The sequence below is a fragment of the Protobothrops mucrosquamatus genome, unplaced genomic scaffold (genome assembly GCF_001527695.2).
Source record: "Protobothrops mucrosquamatus isolate PMUCROS unplaced genomic scaffold, P.Mucros_1.0 scaffold527, whole genome shotgun sequence".
NCBI classification, from domain to species: domain Eukaryota; kingdom Metazoa; phylum Chordata; class Lepidosauria; order Squamata; family Viperidae; genus Protobothrops; species Protobothrops mucrosquamatus.
In genome coordinates this window covers 602,068-614,852 of record NW_015386835.1, presented here as the reverse complement: position 1 = coordinate 614,852, position 12,785 = coordinate 602,068, and the positions used below count along the sequence as shown (strand labels likewise).

The 12,785-nt window shown below is 36.0% G+C and overlaps 1 protein-coding gene across 1 annotated transcript in view; it reads left to right on the top strand.

The window, feature by feature from the left end:
* LYST (lysosomal trafficking regulator) overlaps positions 1-12,785 on the top strand; it is a 105,377-nt gene that overhangs the window by 50,671 nt on the left and 41,921 nt on the right. The window contains exons 26-38 of the mRNA XM_029284320.1: positions 303-472; positions 1,339-1,569; positions 2,266-2,432; positions 2,537-2,689; positions 3,074-3,265; positions 5,779-5,948; positions 6,707-6,913; positions 8,421-8,597; positions 9,914-9,990; positions 10,612-10,800; positions 11,581-11,726; positions 11,813-11,909; positions 12,546-12,607. Of these exons, the coding sequence (XP_029140153.1) occupies positions 303-472; positions 1,339-1,569; positions 2,266-2,432; positions 2,537-2,689; positions 3,074-3,265; positions 5,779-5,948; positions 6,707-6,913; positions 8,421-8,597; positions 9,914-9,990; positions 10,612-10,800; positions 11,581-11,726; positions 11,813-11,909; positions 12,546-12,607 (2,038 nt within the window). The remainder of the gene's footprint in view (positions 1-302; positions 473-1,338; positions 1,570-2,265; positions 2,433-2,536; positions 2,690-3,073; positions 3,266-5,778; positions 5,949-6,706; positions 6,914-8,420; positions 8,598-9,913; positions 9,991-10,611; positions 10,801-11,580; positions 11,727-11,812; positions 11,910-12,545; positions 12,608-12,785) is intronic.

Sequence of the window (12,785 nt, the reverse complement as noted above, 5' to 3'; positions counted from 1 at the left end):
AATGTACAATATTTTAAAAAGTCAGAGTGCAAGTTAATCTAACAAGATAAGCCTGTTCAGGGTCCATGATCTAAGCTCTCCTATTACTAATGAAATATAAAACAGTTTTGGGATGGGATTTCTTTTTGCCTATGTATTTCTTGAAGCATTTCGTTTTATTAATGTTTTTTATGAAAGCTAAGTAATGCTTAAGAGCTTTACAGATAATGTAACAACGTACTTATCAGTGAGACAGTACAAATCCTGTTTGAAAACTCAGAATATATTACAAACTCCTGATCTTTATTTTCTTTTTTCTTTAGCTTTTGAACACCTATTTCAGCAGAGCAACAAGAGAACAGAAGGAGAAGTTTTTAAAGAACCGAGGTTTCTCCTTGTTAGCTAATCAGCTGTATCTTCACCAGGGAACACCGGAGCTGATGGAATGCTTTCTAGAAATGCTTTTTGGTCGATCAGTGGGCCTGGATGAAGAGTAACTATAGCTTCCCCCCCCCCTTTTGATGAATAATACATTTTTAGGAAAAATAAAGATGTGGTAAAGTGCTGTAGGCATGTTTTGTCACTCAATTTCTGGAGATTCTGAATAATTGAATGGATTAATTAAACCAATTAATATAGTTATTATAAACATTCGGTGTGCCACCCTTCCAAGACAGCATGGTCTTACTGTTCTTCAAATTCCTTTTTGAAGGTGATTGAGAGGTCATACTTTTCCTTAGTGGCTTCCATATTAAGAGACAGAGAAGTAATCTTTTGGATCTTGCAGATAATATGAAAATACCTAATATTCCTACTTTTGTACACTAAAGGGAGAATCTAGCAAAATTAGGGCATATTCCAGACAAAACTCATAGAATGTCATTAGACTATCATGGCTTTTAAGGCACTGATAGAAAGAAGGGAAGTTTATTCATAATTTTATTATTTCAGTATTGTTCAGTGTAACATACCAAACCTCTGTTCATGGCCAATATATTTTACTGATAGCAAAGCTTTATTTCATTCTGATGCTAATAGTACTTTCATTAGCAATTTCAGGCTAGTAGTCATTGTATTGCCTATAATAATATGGAAGCTGAGTTAAATCTTAAAACTTGCTGTGGTAGCTAAATAAGTAATTAAATGTGGTGAATCATGTTGTGTAGTTATTCATTGCTCAAAGTTCCATTTATCCATACAATTGAGTATGGTTTTACTGAGTTAAAGTTATTACATGTAAATTGATAAATTCCTATTATAGTTATATATCTTACTGCCAATAGCAACACGTAATATTTCTATTTTATAAATGTAAGACTTTTTGCTGAGTTTAAGACTGCATTATTATTGTTTTTATAGCTTCAATCTAGAAGATGTGAAAAATGCTGGACTTTTTCAAAAGTGGTGTATAATTCCTGTTCTGGGCCTTATTGAGAATTCCCTCCATGATTGTATCCTGTTACATAACTCCTTTTGTTTCCTGCTGCAAATCATAAATTCTTGCTCTAAAATGGCAGACATGCTTTTGGATAATGGCTTGTTGTATGTGCTCTGTAATACTTTAGCAACACTTAATGGACTCGAAGCCAAGTAAGTGACATTGTTACTTTTCTTCTGTTGTAGAACAATGAGATAATTTAGATTACTTTTGAGACATTCATGTAAGTTGCAGGCTTCCATGGAATGGCATGAATTGGAAGAAGACATAAAGCCATTTATGTCATAGGATCTGGTTATTTGAGGGGCTGGCTGTCTTAAGTGTGTCCAGACAGAATGGATGTACACCAGGTCCCATCAATTAAATGACATCTTTTTTAATAGAAATTTAGAGATTATTCTAATTGTAAATTAGAGATTACAATTACAACAATAAAAACTAATAAACTAAAAAAAATAAAAGAATATAAAGGAAAAAATAAAAGAGGCAGAAAAAAAGAAGAAAAAAGAAAAGAATATAATAAAGGAAAAAAAGATACATAAATTTCTTATATATTTTATATAAATATATAAAGAAATTACTTTCAACTTTCAAAGTATTAACATAGAGGCATTGCTTAATTACCATGTTACATATTATGCAATTTCGAATGTAGTCATTAAAAATAGCTTGGAACTAGGTTCATGAATCCTTTTTAGAAAATTTACAGCTTTTAAGAAATATATAGTTTTAAACAAAATATTTGGAATTGCCCAGTAAGCCATTGGAGTGAAGTAGAGCTGGATCAGTTGAACTTGGATGTGGAACTAAAATAGGGATTTAATTAACTGATTTCATCTTTTCCCCAGCATTCTCTCAAATGACTCCAGTTTACTTGTGTGTGATATACAGCAGTTACTTGCAGCAGTGACAATCCATGCTTGCAGCTGTTCAGGAACACAATATTTTCGGATTATTGAAGATCTCATGGTATTACTTGGACATCTGCAGATGAGCAAGAATGATAGAACACGGAGTAAGTGCCAAATTCCTTTGTGTGAATAATCTGTTTGAATTATTTAATCTTTGAAATAATCAGAAGAAATGACTGCTTGTTTGTTTAATCTCTCTTGCTTTCAGAAATGGCAGTTAATTTGCAATTCACAGTCTTGCAATCAGCTGTAAAGTATATAAAAACTGTAGGAAATCCAGATTCAGAGCATTTAAGCAATTCACTCCGTTTATCAGTTGCAGATCATCAGGCTATATTTCAAAAACGTAAAAACATTGCTGGTAAGTTTTTTAATTGAGCAACCTTTGACTATAATTTAACTACTCACTGTTCTGTAGTGAAGTGTGGTGGTGTTTTTTTAAAGTTTTATTTATTGAAGATGAGTAAACATTAAAAGAAGATATATCTCTGTAACAAAGTATTATCCAAATGTTTGTTATTATGTTAATTAAGTACACGAGCAGAATCTCTTGACCTGTTTTTATCCTTTAATTCATTTTGCTAAATAATTCTGCCTTATGTAAAAATTCTTCTCAAAAGAAAAAAAAAACCCTTTCCCCCTCCTATCACCACTAATACTGTGGACACTTGATATTTACAATTTAAAACTTCATCAAGGAGTTTATCAGTGAAGTTTTATTGGCATTTCCTTTTCCTTTTTGAAGCACCAAGAACATTTTCTATTGCTCAGTCTGAGACATTCCTAATGCGAATGCATACAATTGCAAATGAGGAACTGGATTTTATGATGCTGCATAGAATGAGTCAAGACAGTTCTCTTTGTGCCACTGAAGCAGAGCTTATACAGAGGTTACAGAGGATTACTGTACTAACAACCAATAGATTCATGTATCAAGGTAATAGTATTTTTCCAACATTTTTATTAAAATTAATCCACAGTGTTAATATCAGCTTTCTTAAGGAATCTTTGGAGTCCATTAAAACACATCACTTGAGCAATATGTCAGACTACAACAGAAATAATCGTAAATTATAGTTATTTACTAAACAATATATTAAAACTTCCCCAAAAGAAGGATTATGCAGATTATGGTCCCTTATAATGTTGGAAGTTATATGACAGAGTACTATGCATGTCTTGGCTATTGCTTTTAATAAAAAAAAAACAACTAATAGAGGCAAGAGTGCTTTAAAGTGTTGGTTTTGAATTGCCTGTCATCTAAATTCTTCAGCATGTCTCCACATCCCATATGGGTCTATTCTTAGGGAATAAAAGATAGATCAGATTCCATTTCTATCACTTAGTAAACCAGGAGGGTTGGAGCAACTAAGGAAAGGTGAGGATGGAAGAAGGAGATACTTGGATAATGGTGGAGGGAAGACAAAGTAGGAGGCAACTAGAAACAAAGACTTAAGTGGAAATATCAGTAGCAGAATGTGGCAGACTATGCTGTGTCTTGCTTGAGGGAGGGAGGTAAATGTGGGAGAGGTCTAGAAAAAATGATAGAAATATTACACATGATTTTGGAGATCCTGATTACATCTTGTGTTTAGGTTCTTGGAGGAATTACTTGCCTTTTACCATTATCAGGTTTGTCTTTATGTGCAATAGCTATCCATGGTATGCATTGTGTGAATGGCAAACCCTCCCCTTATGGTAACCAGTGTGGGTTAATAGTTCTTTAAAGTTCCAGATTTGTACAGTTTGGCATTTCTAATCCAGTTTATAACTCTGTGTGGCATAGAATGCATTAGCTTTCGTGTTGTAGTTTGTTAGTTGCACAAAAGACTGGTTAATTTCCATTCAGTTCACCACCACCCGTGGGATAGGAGAGTTTTTAGTAGCAACAAAGGATTCAGTGGGGCAGGGAAGCAGTGCTGCACAGATAGATTTTTGCTCAAACCTGTCTTCATAAAGTACAAAGAACTGTGGAAGCAAATATTGTTCCTCGTTTAAAAGCAGGTCATTGTTTTGTTCTTCCTTAATATTTGTGCCCAGGATACATACTCCTAACTGTTAATAATAATAATAATAATAATAATAATAATAATAATAATAATAATAATAAAGTTGGAAGGGACCTTGGAGGTCATCTAGTCCAACCCCCTGCTCAGGCAGGAAACCCTATACCATTTTGGACAAATGGCTGTCCAGTTTCTTCTTTAAAACTTCCAGTGTTGGTGCATTCACCGCTTCTGGAGGCAGGTTAATTGTTCTAACTGTCAGGAAATTTTTCCTTAGTTCTAGGTTGCTTCTCTCCTTGATTAGTTTCCATCCGTTGTTTCTTGTCCTGCCTCCAGGCGCCTTGGAAAATAGCTTGACTCCCTCTTCTTTGTGGCAGCCCCTGAGATATTGGAACACTGCTATCATGTCCCCCCTCGTCCTTCTCTTCATTAAACTAGACATACCCAATTCCAGCAACCGTTCCTTATATGCTTTAGCCTCCAGTCCCCTAATCATCTTTGTTGCTCTTCTCTGTACTCTGATTTCTTGGCTTCATTAACATTTGTTATGCAAATGTGAGACCTAAGTTAAGCAGCCCATTACTTCAGTGACCCTGAACCCAGGCTCTAGCATTAGGGCTCTTCATTTCAGGCTTCGTCCCCTGTCCTGTCCTTGGACGCAATCATTGATGTTTGGTTAGGAACTCTTAAAAGCCAGGATTTGCTTTCAGGTGACTGACGCCTCTTGTTGCACTTGCTATCGCTCCACTCTGCAGCTCCATTTTTATTTTTAGTAATTTTCACTGTATTTTTTTTTCTTCTCCCTGTATTTTTAAAATATTCCAAATCCTTTATTTAGAAATGTTTGCACATTTAAATGCAAGATATTGGTACAGTTTAAAACTTGATGTGAAAAAAATTACATGTTGCCTGTCTTGCCAGCTGGCACTATTTTAGCAATGATTTAACATATTTTTACATGTCTTTCAATTACCACAAAGTCTTCTTAGTCTATTTTCATTTTTACAGCAAAGAAAATAATAGCCTGAAGTCCTTTTAATTCAAAGTAAAGAATTGAATAAAAATCAAAAGTGTGTTATAGATTTGGTTATATAATCAGTTGGTTAATGTTATTTAGATTATGATTAATATTTGTAACCCTGTGAACAGCTCTGGGGAGTGGGGGGGGATGGGGGTTGGAGGGGTGGGTAAGGGGGATTTACAATGTAAATTTTATAAAACTAATAATAATAATAATAATAATAATAATAATAATAATAATAATAATAATAATAATAATAATAATAATAATAAAGAATTGAATAAAATTCAATTACATTCAATTCAGTTGCATTCAAAACTGTTATTTGCTGTTATCTACCAGTCATACAAGTGCAGCTTGGACACCTTGGATCAAGACAGTCTGGGTTAACGTTGACTGTATAATCTTTTTTCAAATTTGCAGACCTTTCTGAAAATTGCCCTGAAATGATTGAGATCCCATTCCAGAATAGGTCTTCAATTTCCCAACTGGACAAGACTGAAAAGGAAGATGAACAAAAGGAACTTACCCCAGGAAACACTTTCTTGCGAGAAATGTTTAAAATAATGATTGAAGGAATCGGATTATCTATTGTAAGTGGTTATGCTATGTATTGCCTCCTTAAGTTCATCAATTCCTCTGATTCAGTCTTATTGCTTATTGTAGCCCAGACCACATTCAGCCCTTTGACTATCCTTGTTTGGTCCACGGTGGCGGGGGGTGGGGCGGAGAGGGTGACAGGGCCCCTCCACAGAACTCTCAGTTTCTCTTGGGAAAATTAATTGCCCACCCCCATTGTAGACAGATATTTCTTCCTTTTTGATTTTCCCACATCACTTTTAACCAAACAGCGGTCCCCAACCTTTTTGGCTCCATGGACCGTCAGTGGGGGGTGGGGAGGGGATGGTTTTGCGCATGTAAGCTAAACCTACACATGTGCAAATAAAGTTTTGTATGCTCCCAATAGTACTGGTCTGCAGTCTTGGGTTTGGGGAGCCCTGCTATCGAGTGCTTGTTAGAATGTGTCAGTATATCTGCCTGAGGTGTAGTAGGCTTTGAATGGGAATAAGAAGGTAAATAACAGCATACATATTGCACATTATTTTATACAGATTGCACAGAATTACAATTTTCTAATTTTTCAATTGAACTAGAATCGATGTTTTGTTGGCTGGAGTCCTTCCAGATATTTTGGTGTGTGATATGTATCTTTGTAAAAAAAAAAAAAAAAACCACAACCTTTTAAGAATGCTTCATTTTAGTCAAATGCTTATAGCGTATTAGTTATGTGCTTTGTTCTTAGATGAGAAAGAAGAATCGTGGGAGATAACGTAACTTTTCTCATGCCTAGGGCACTACCAGATTAAGCACTCCGAAGCAACAGTGGAAGAAAATTCTCTTGTCTTGTAAGGATACTTTTAAAGTGCAACTTGGGCGACTGCTTGTGCATGCTTTGTCTCCAACACGCTCTTTGCAAGAACAAAAGCACACCTTGGAATTCTTACACGAAATTAACCACCAGGAGATTTTGCGAGACTGTTTAAGTACAACTTTGCAGGTAAGAATTCTAGCACTTTTAAAAGCTTGAAGAGAGATTGCTCTAATGTTTTTTTGAAGAATTCAGATGTTTATTTAAGCTCTATTATGGTTAAAACGTAAAAACTCCATTGAGAGAGGTACCATTTGTTAATAGCCTGTTGTGTGTATGGGAAATGATATTTTTAGATTTATAGTCCTACCAGTGCTTTTCTTTAGTTTTTTATTTATTCAATAAAACCTTGATAAGAGGAATTTATATGGAAAAATGTGGTCTTAATAGATGATAACTTTACCCTGTGAACTGACAGACTTTGAACCAAAGCCACATTGTCAAAATTTGGAAGAAATAGGAAATCACAGGGGATAAATTGTTGCCCGAGGAAATTGGGCTTAAAATATGAAGTTCATTTGTGGTTGAAATTATTGCCTTGGATTGTACCTGAAGGCAAACCAAAAGCAATACAAGTATTTCATAACTAATAGAATATTCTTTTTGATCTATACTGTGTATCAGTAAATAAGTAACAGTGTTCTATATCAGCTACTTATTTTCCAGACCAAATGTATATAGCTGAAGCACCTATGAGGGCACTTCCCCTCTTGCAATTAATTATGACATTTTTTTTCCTATCAAGTCTCCATGACATGCCTTTGTCATGAGGCAGACAGGTGTAACTCTACTGGTGTTAGTCTTCTTAACTCTACTGGTGTTAGTCTTCTTAATTCTACTTGTGTTAGTCTTCTTAACTCTACTCGTGTTAGTTCTGTTTGTCCCCTTATTCTGACACTATCTAAAGGCAGCCTCAAGGCGTTGCACTTTCTGTTAGGCTTTACTACCTGTTTCCTTGTAGGGAAGCCAGGTGAGGGCAATAACTAGAGATCGAGGCAAGAGCGGCAGAATTGTCAGTGGGGATATGATATGGTAAATCAAAGTGGATTGAGAGCACTTCAGCATAACAGTAGAGATAGTCTCTCTGTTAGACTGCAGACCCATTTAGCTCATTTCTGTTGACATGAAAAGAGCCCCCACGGGCGTTTCCCAGGCAACGGTGAAGTCACTGGCTAATCCTTTCAACCTGGAAGTGCCTTAAATGGTGCCTCTGACATGAACAGAACAGGGATGTGATCACCTTTTGTGACCCGTAATAACCGTGTTATTAACAACTGCAGTGGTTCACTTTTAACTGTGGCAAGAAAGGTCATAAAATGGGACAAAACTCACTTAACTGAGCAACAGAAATGTTGGGCTCAACTGTGATCGTAAATTGAGGTCTATCTGTATCAAGCTATAGTATATAATAAGTCAGCCATCTTTGTCCCTTCAACTTTAAAAGGCATTAACCATGTTATATGAGGAACATCACAAAATCTTTTTGAGTGCATAAACATGTTGAATATGCTTTGAATAATTACAATTATTCAAATTATAATAATTATAAAATATGTAAATGAGTATTTTAATATGATTTCTTTCTATAGTCCTTAATTTGTAACTGTTCTATTATTATATATTATTATTATTGCAGCATGGGCCTAAGTTGACACTGTACTTATTTGAATTAATGCATGATCACAAAGATGAATTAACCAAAGAAGAACAGATATCAGTTGGAGCATTGATGAACACATTAAAGCTTTGTGGGTACAAATACATTCCTCTCAATGCACCACCGAAACCTGACCTCATAAAAGCAATGAAAGAGGTATGTAAATCTATAGAATATACTGATCTCACTTGATTACATTTATAGCATTAACATATTTGCAAAACTAGATATGGAGCATTATTGAAATTTCTATTTTAATAGAAAGTTACACAATTCTGCATTTTCAAATCAGTATGAACACTGAGATTCATTCAAAGACACGTTTCTCTCCAAATTATATAGTATCAGGGCTTTTTTTCAGCCGGAACGCGGCGGAACCGCGTTCCGGCACCTTTTTCCGGGCCGGCCGCACCGGAAATAGCCCCTCCCACACCGGAAATAGCCCCTCCCAAATTTTACTTGCATTCCTGTTCTCTAAAGGGGCGGTCCTAGGGTTTGATGAGGGCGTGGCCAGGTTTGAGTTCCGCCACCTTTTCTCCGCGAAAAAAAGCCCTGTATAGTATAGTTCTCTCAAAAAGGAATATGTGTAAAAATGAACATACTAGGAAAGGATTTGCACAAAACCCCATATTTTTGGAAAAATAAGGGAGGGGAATAAATTGAAGAAAAAGTATTTGCAAAAAGCATATATACTAGGAAAATTGCATGCAGATATGCAAAAATAATGATAAATGTATATGTGTGTAACGTCTTCATTGTAAATTGGAGCTTCTCTGTCTTAATAAATGTATTTCTTAAAATAATTGTAATACACTAAACAAAAATAGGAAAACATGTATCTTTAAATGAAATTTGGCTGCAATAGGTAAGTAATATTGAAGTATTGGAAATAGAATAGAATCGAAGAATACAATATTCTTTATCGGCCAAGTATGATTGGACACAAAAGGAATTTGTCTCCGGTGCATAAGCTCTCAGTGTACATACAAACAACAAAGTAATATAATCATAAGATACCAATAATAGAAGGTAATAGGAAAGATGAGAAGGATAATAGTAATACAGCCCTACTACGTGGGTAAGTATCCTTAGACATAAGACAGTGCTGTGGGAATTGGGTGTTCAGCAGAGTGATGGCATGAGGGAAAAGACTATCTCTGTCTAGTTGTTTTGGCATGCAATGCCCCGTAGCAGTGTCGCGTGGGGAGGAGCTGAAACAGTTTATGTCCAGGATGTGAGGAGTCTCTGGATATTTTCTCAGCCTTCTGATCCACACAATATACAGGTCTTCCAAGGAAGGAAGGCTGGTTGCAATTGTTCTTTCAGCAGTCCTAACTATCTGTTGAACCCTGTACTTGTCATGGTTGGTTGCTGTACCAAACCAGTTATACTGTATAAATACTGTACTTGATATTGCTGAAAAATAAGAAAATAGCTGAAAAAGTGAATCACTGTTTTAAACTGCTTATCAGGACCATAAGAAATACGTGGGTGAAGAAGAGGTGAATAAAGCTTCTTGGGAAAAGATAATGGCCAACAACTGGCAAACGTAAGTTGCTACTGCTTTTACTAAGAATAAAAATAGATGTTGCCTCAACCATTGAGCCTTCATCAAGACAGGCACCAGTCTAGTTTCCTTCCCTCTCCTATAACATGGAAGATAAAATTCAAGATATTGTTACGCTGTACTTTTCTTTACCTCTGTGCATCTTGACAAAAGCATGGAATAGAAAAAAAAGCATACAAAATGCCATGTCATTATTATACAGTGTGGGAGGGAAGAGTCAAACAGTATAAAATTGCTCTTTCTAGCATCAAAGGTCTTCTCTTTTTAATCCACTTCTTTTCACAGTAGGATATCTTCAATGTCATGCTATCGAATTAAATTATGGTTACACCTGGCATTATCTCAGAAGTTGGTGATTTGAGAAGTTTCTTCTGAATCCTACCACCCATACTGAATCCTAACTTGAATAAAATCCTTTAACTTAATAGTAGAGGAGACATTTGGGGGTGGGAAGGGGATTGGCTAAACTAAAAGAGAAGAACAGGGGAAAAAAACACCATTTCCTTATAAATGGAAATTCCCAGCTACAGACTGATATAGTGCTTGCTTTGTTTGTTCCTTAATGTAAATGGTGCTACCCTTACAAATTGGTATTTCCATTAGTCTGTTTCAGCGCTTGGATGCAAAGTCAAAGGAGATTTCTAAAATTGCAGGGGACATCACTCAGGCTGCCTCTCTGTCCCAGGGCATGGAAAGAAAGAAGGTGATTCAGCACATCAGGGGAATGTATAAAACAGACTTAAGTGCCAGCAGACACTGGCAGGAGCTCATTCAGCAATTTACACATGACAGGTGAGCAGCTACCTTTCTGTCTTTCAAAAAAATAATGGCTGCTGTTATTGCTTAATGGGGGAAAAAAAATCTGAGATAGCTGTTCCCATTTGTGAAATAGAATTTTATTCACATTAAGATTTGTATTTTAGAAGGACAGATGCAAACATTCACTTGAAACTCTGCCTTTATTTCCCTCAAAAGAAGCAAACTCTGCAATTCTTCAAAATTAGTATAGGGTGAAGACTGCTGTGAACCAAATAACCTTTTCTCTGTTACAACCTAAAAATCTGGGCAAGTTATAGTAATGTAAAATGTGGAAGGAAAAAAAAATCTCATCTATTTTGTTCCAAATTAATGTACCACTGAAACAGCAGATCAAGTTGATTTATTTGGCTTTCAAAATTATCATCTCCAGCTTTATCTCTCCTGAGGGATTGACTGTTTCTTATCCCTGCTTAGCAACATTGCATATTGTATGTGTAATATTTGGAAGCTCATCAGAATGAAATTGTTGATGAAATTGGGAAGGTACAGACTCTTTGCATACTGGACCTACCACGGGATAAGGTATCAGCCTTACTCCAATGCTTCCACTTGAGTTGAATTGAATTGCATACTTTATTTGGCCAAGTGTGATTAGACACCCGAGGAATTTCTTTCCAGTACGGAAGCACTCAGTGTACTTGGAAGACAACAGAGAAAATAATAACAATACCAATAAAAGCAGGAACTAAAGAAGATAATAAATAACAAATAACAATAATACTACAGCCACACTCTATGGGTTGATTTTTGCAGGGCTCTTTGGTATGACCCTGCCTCCTACCCAACATCTTGGCAGCTGGACCCAACTGAAGGACCTAACAGAGAGAGGCGGCGCTTGCAGAGGTGCTACTTAACTATTCCAAATAAATACCTCCTCAAAGACAGGCAAAAATTGGAAGGTAGGTTATATAGCATTCTTTAGGAGTCCAGTTACTTTCTCAAAAAAAAATTTAAAACATAAAAGTTTTGTTTTGCTTCTTTATAGAGGTTCTTAAGCCCCCCCTGGCCTATCTGTTTGAAGACAAAACACATTCATCTCACTCTTCCACAGTGAAAGACAAAGCTGCCAGCGAGCATATAAGGTTAGTTCCCCTGAAAGGTCAAAAGCTTAAAAAGAGGCAGGAGGGTTGTGAAAAAAGTAACATAATGCAAGGTCATCAGTACTTATACACAGGATGCTTAAGAACCATCAGAAAGCTTCTCACCAATTAGGCCTGAGTTGTAGAAATACGAGTCCAGGTTGAACAGGTAAATGGAGAAGCAAGTAGTGGGGAAGTCAGGCTAACTTAATTGACAAGAGGAGGGCTCAGTTATTACCAAATACATATATTTTTATGCATTTAGGCTGTGTTAGTAATGCAATTCATTGGACTTAACTGTTTACAGCTCCTCCCCTCCACCTGTATGTATATATATATACTGTATGTGTGTGTGTGTGTGTCTGTGTATATCCTGCTAATATCTAGTGAAATAGATTATAATCCAAAAGACCATTTACTGTAATAAATCTGTTAGGTTTGAGTCCAAACTGTGGGATGCATGGCTCCTATCAGCTAGTCTCTATATCTCAGAAGAAAGGAGGTGGTAGAAGAAAGAGGAGGGGAAAGGAAGAAATATTCTACCTGTAAATTTCACATGTGATAACTAGGATCTGCCATCCTTGATTTTTATATTACCATACTATTTGAATTGTCATATTTTATTGTGTCTCTTTGCAGAGTTAATCGAAGGTGTATAAATGTGGCCCCGTCAAGAGAGACCCCTGGTGAATTGTTACTAGGTAAATCTTTTTTCCCTTAACTGGGCACTTGACCAAGCAATCTGGCTCTTATATAAAGGTAGCAGTTTTGAGATGAGTACTTTTGATACCTGCGAAAATAGCAAATCTAGCTATTTCAAAAATTCCTCCAGGCTAAATTTAAAAGAAATCACCTTCATCTTAGTCTTAGAAAAGACAA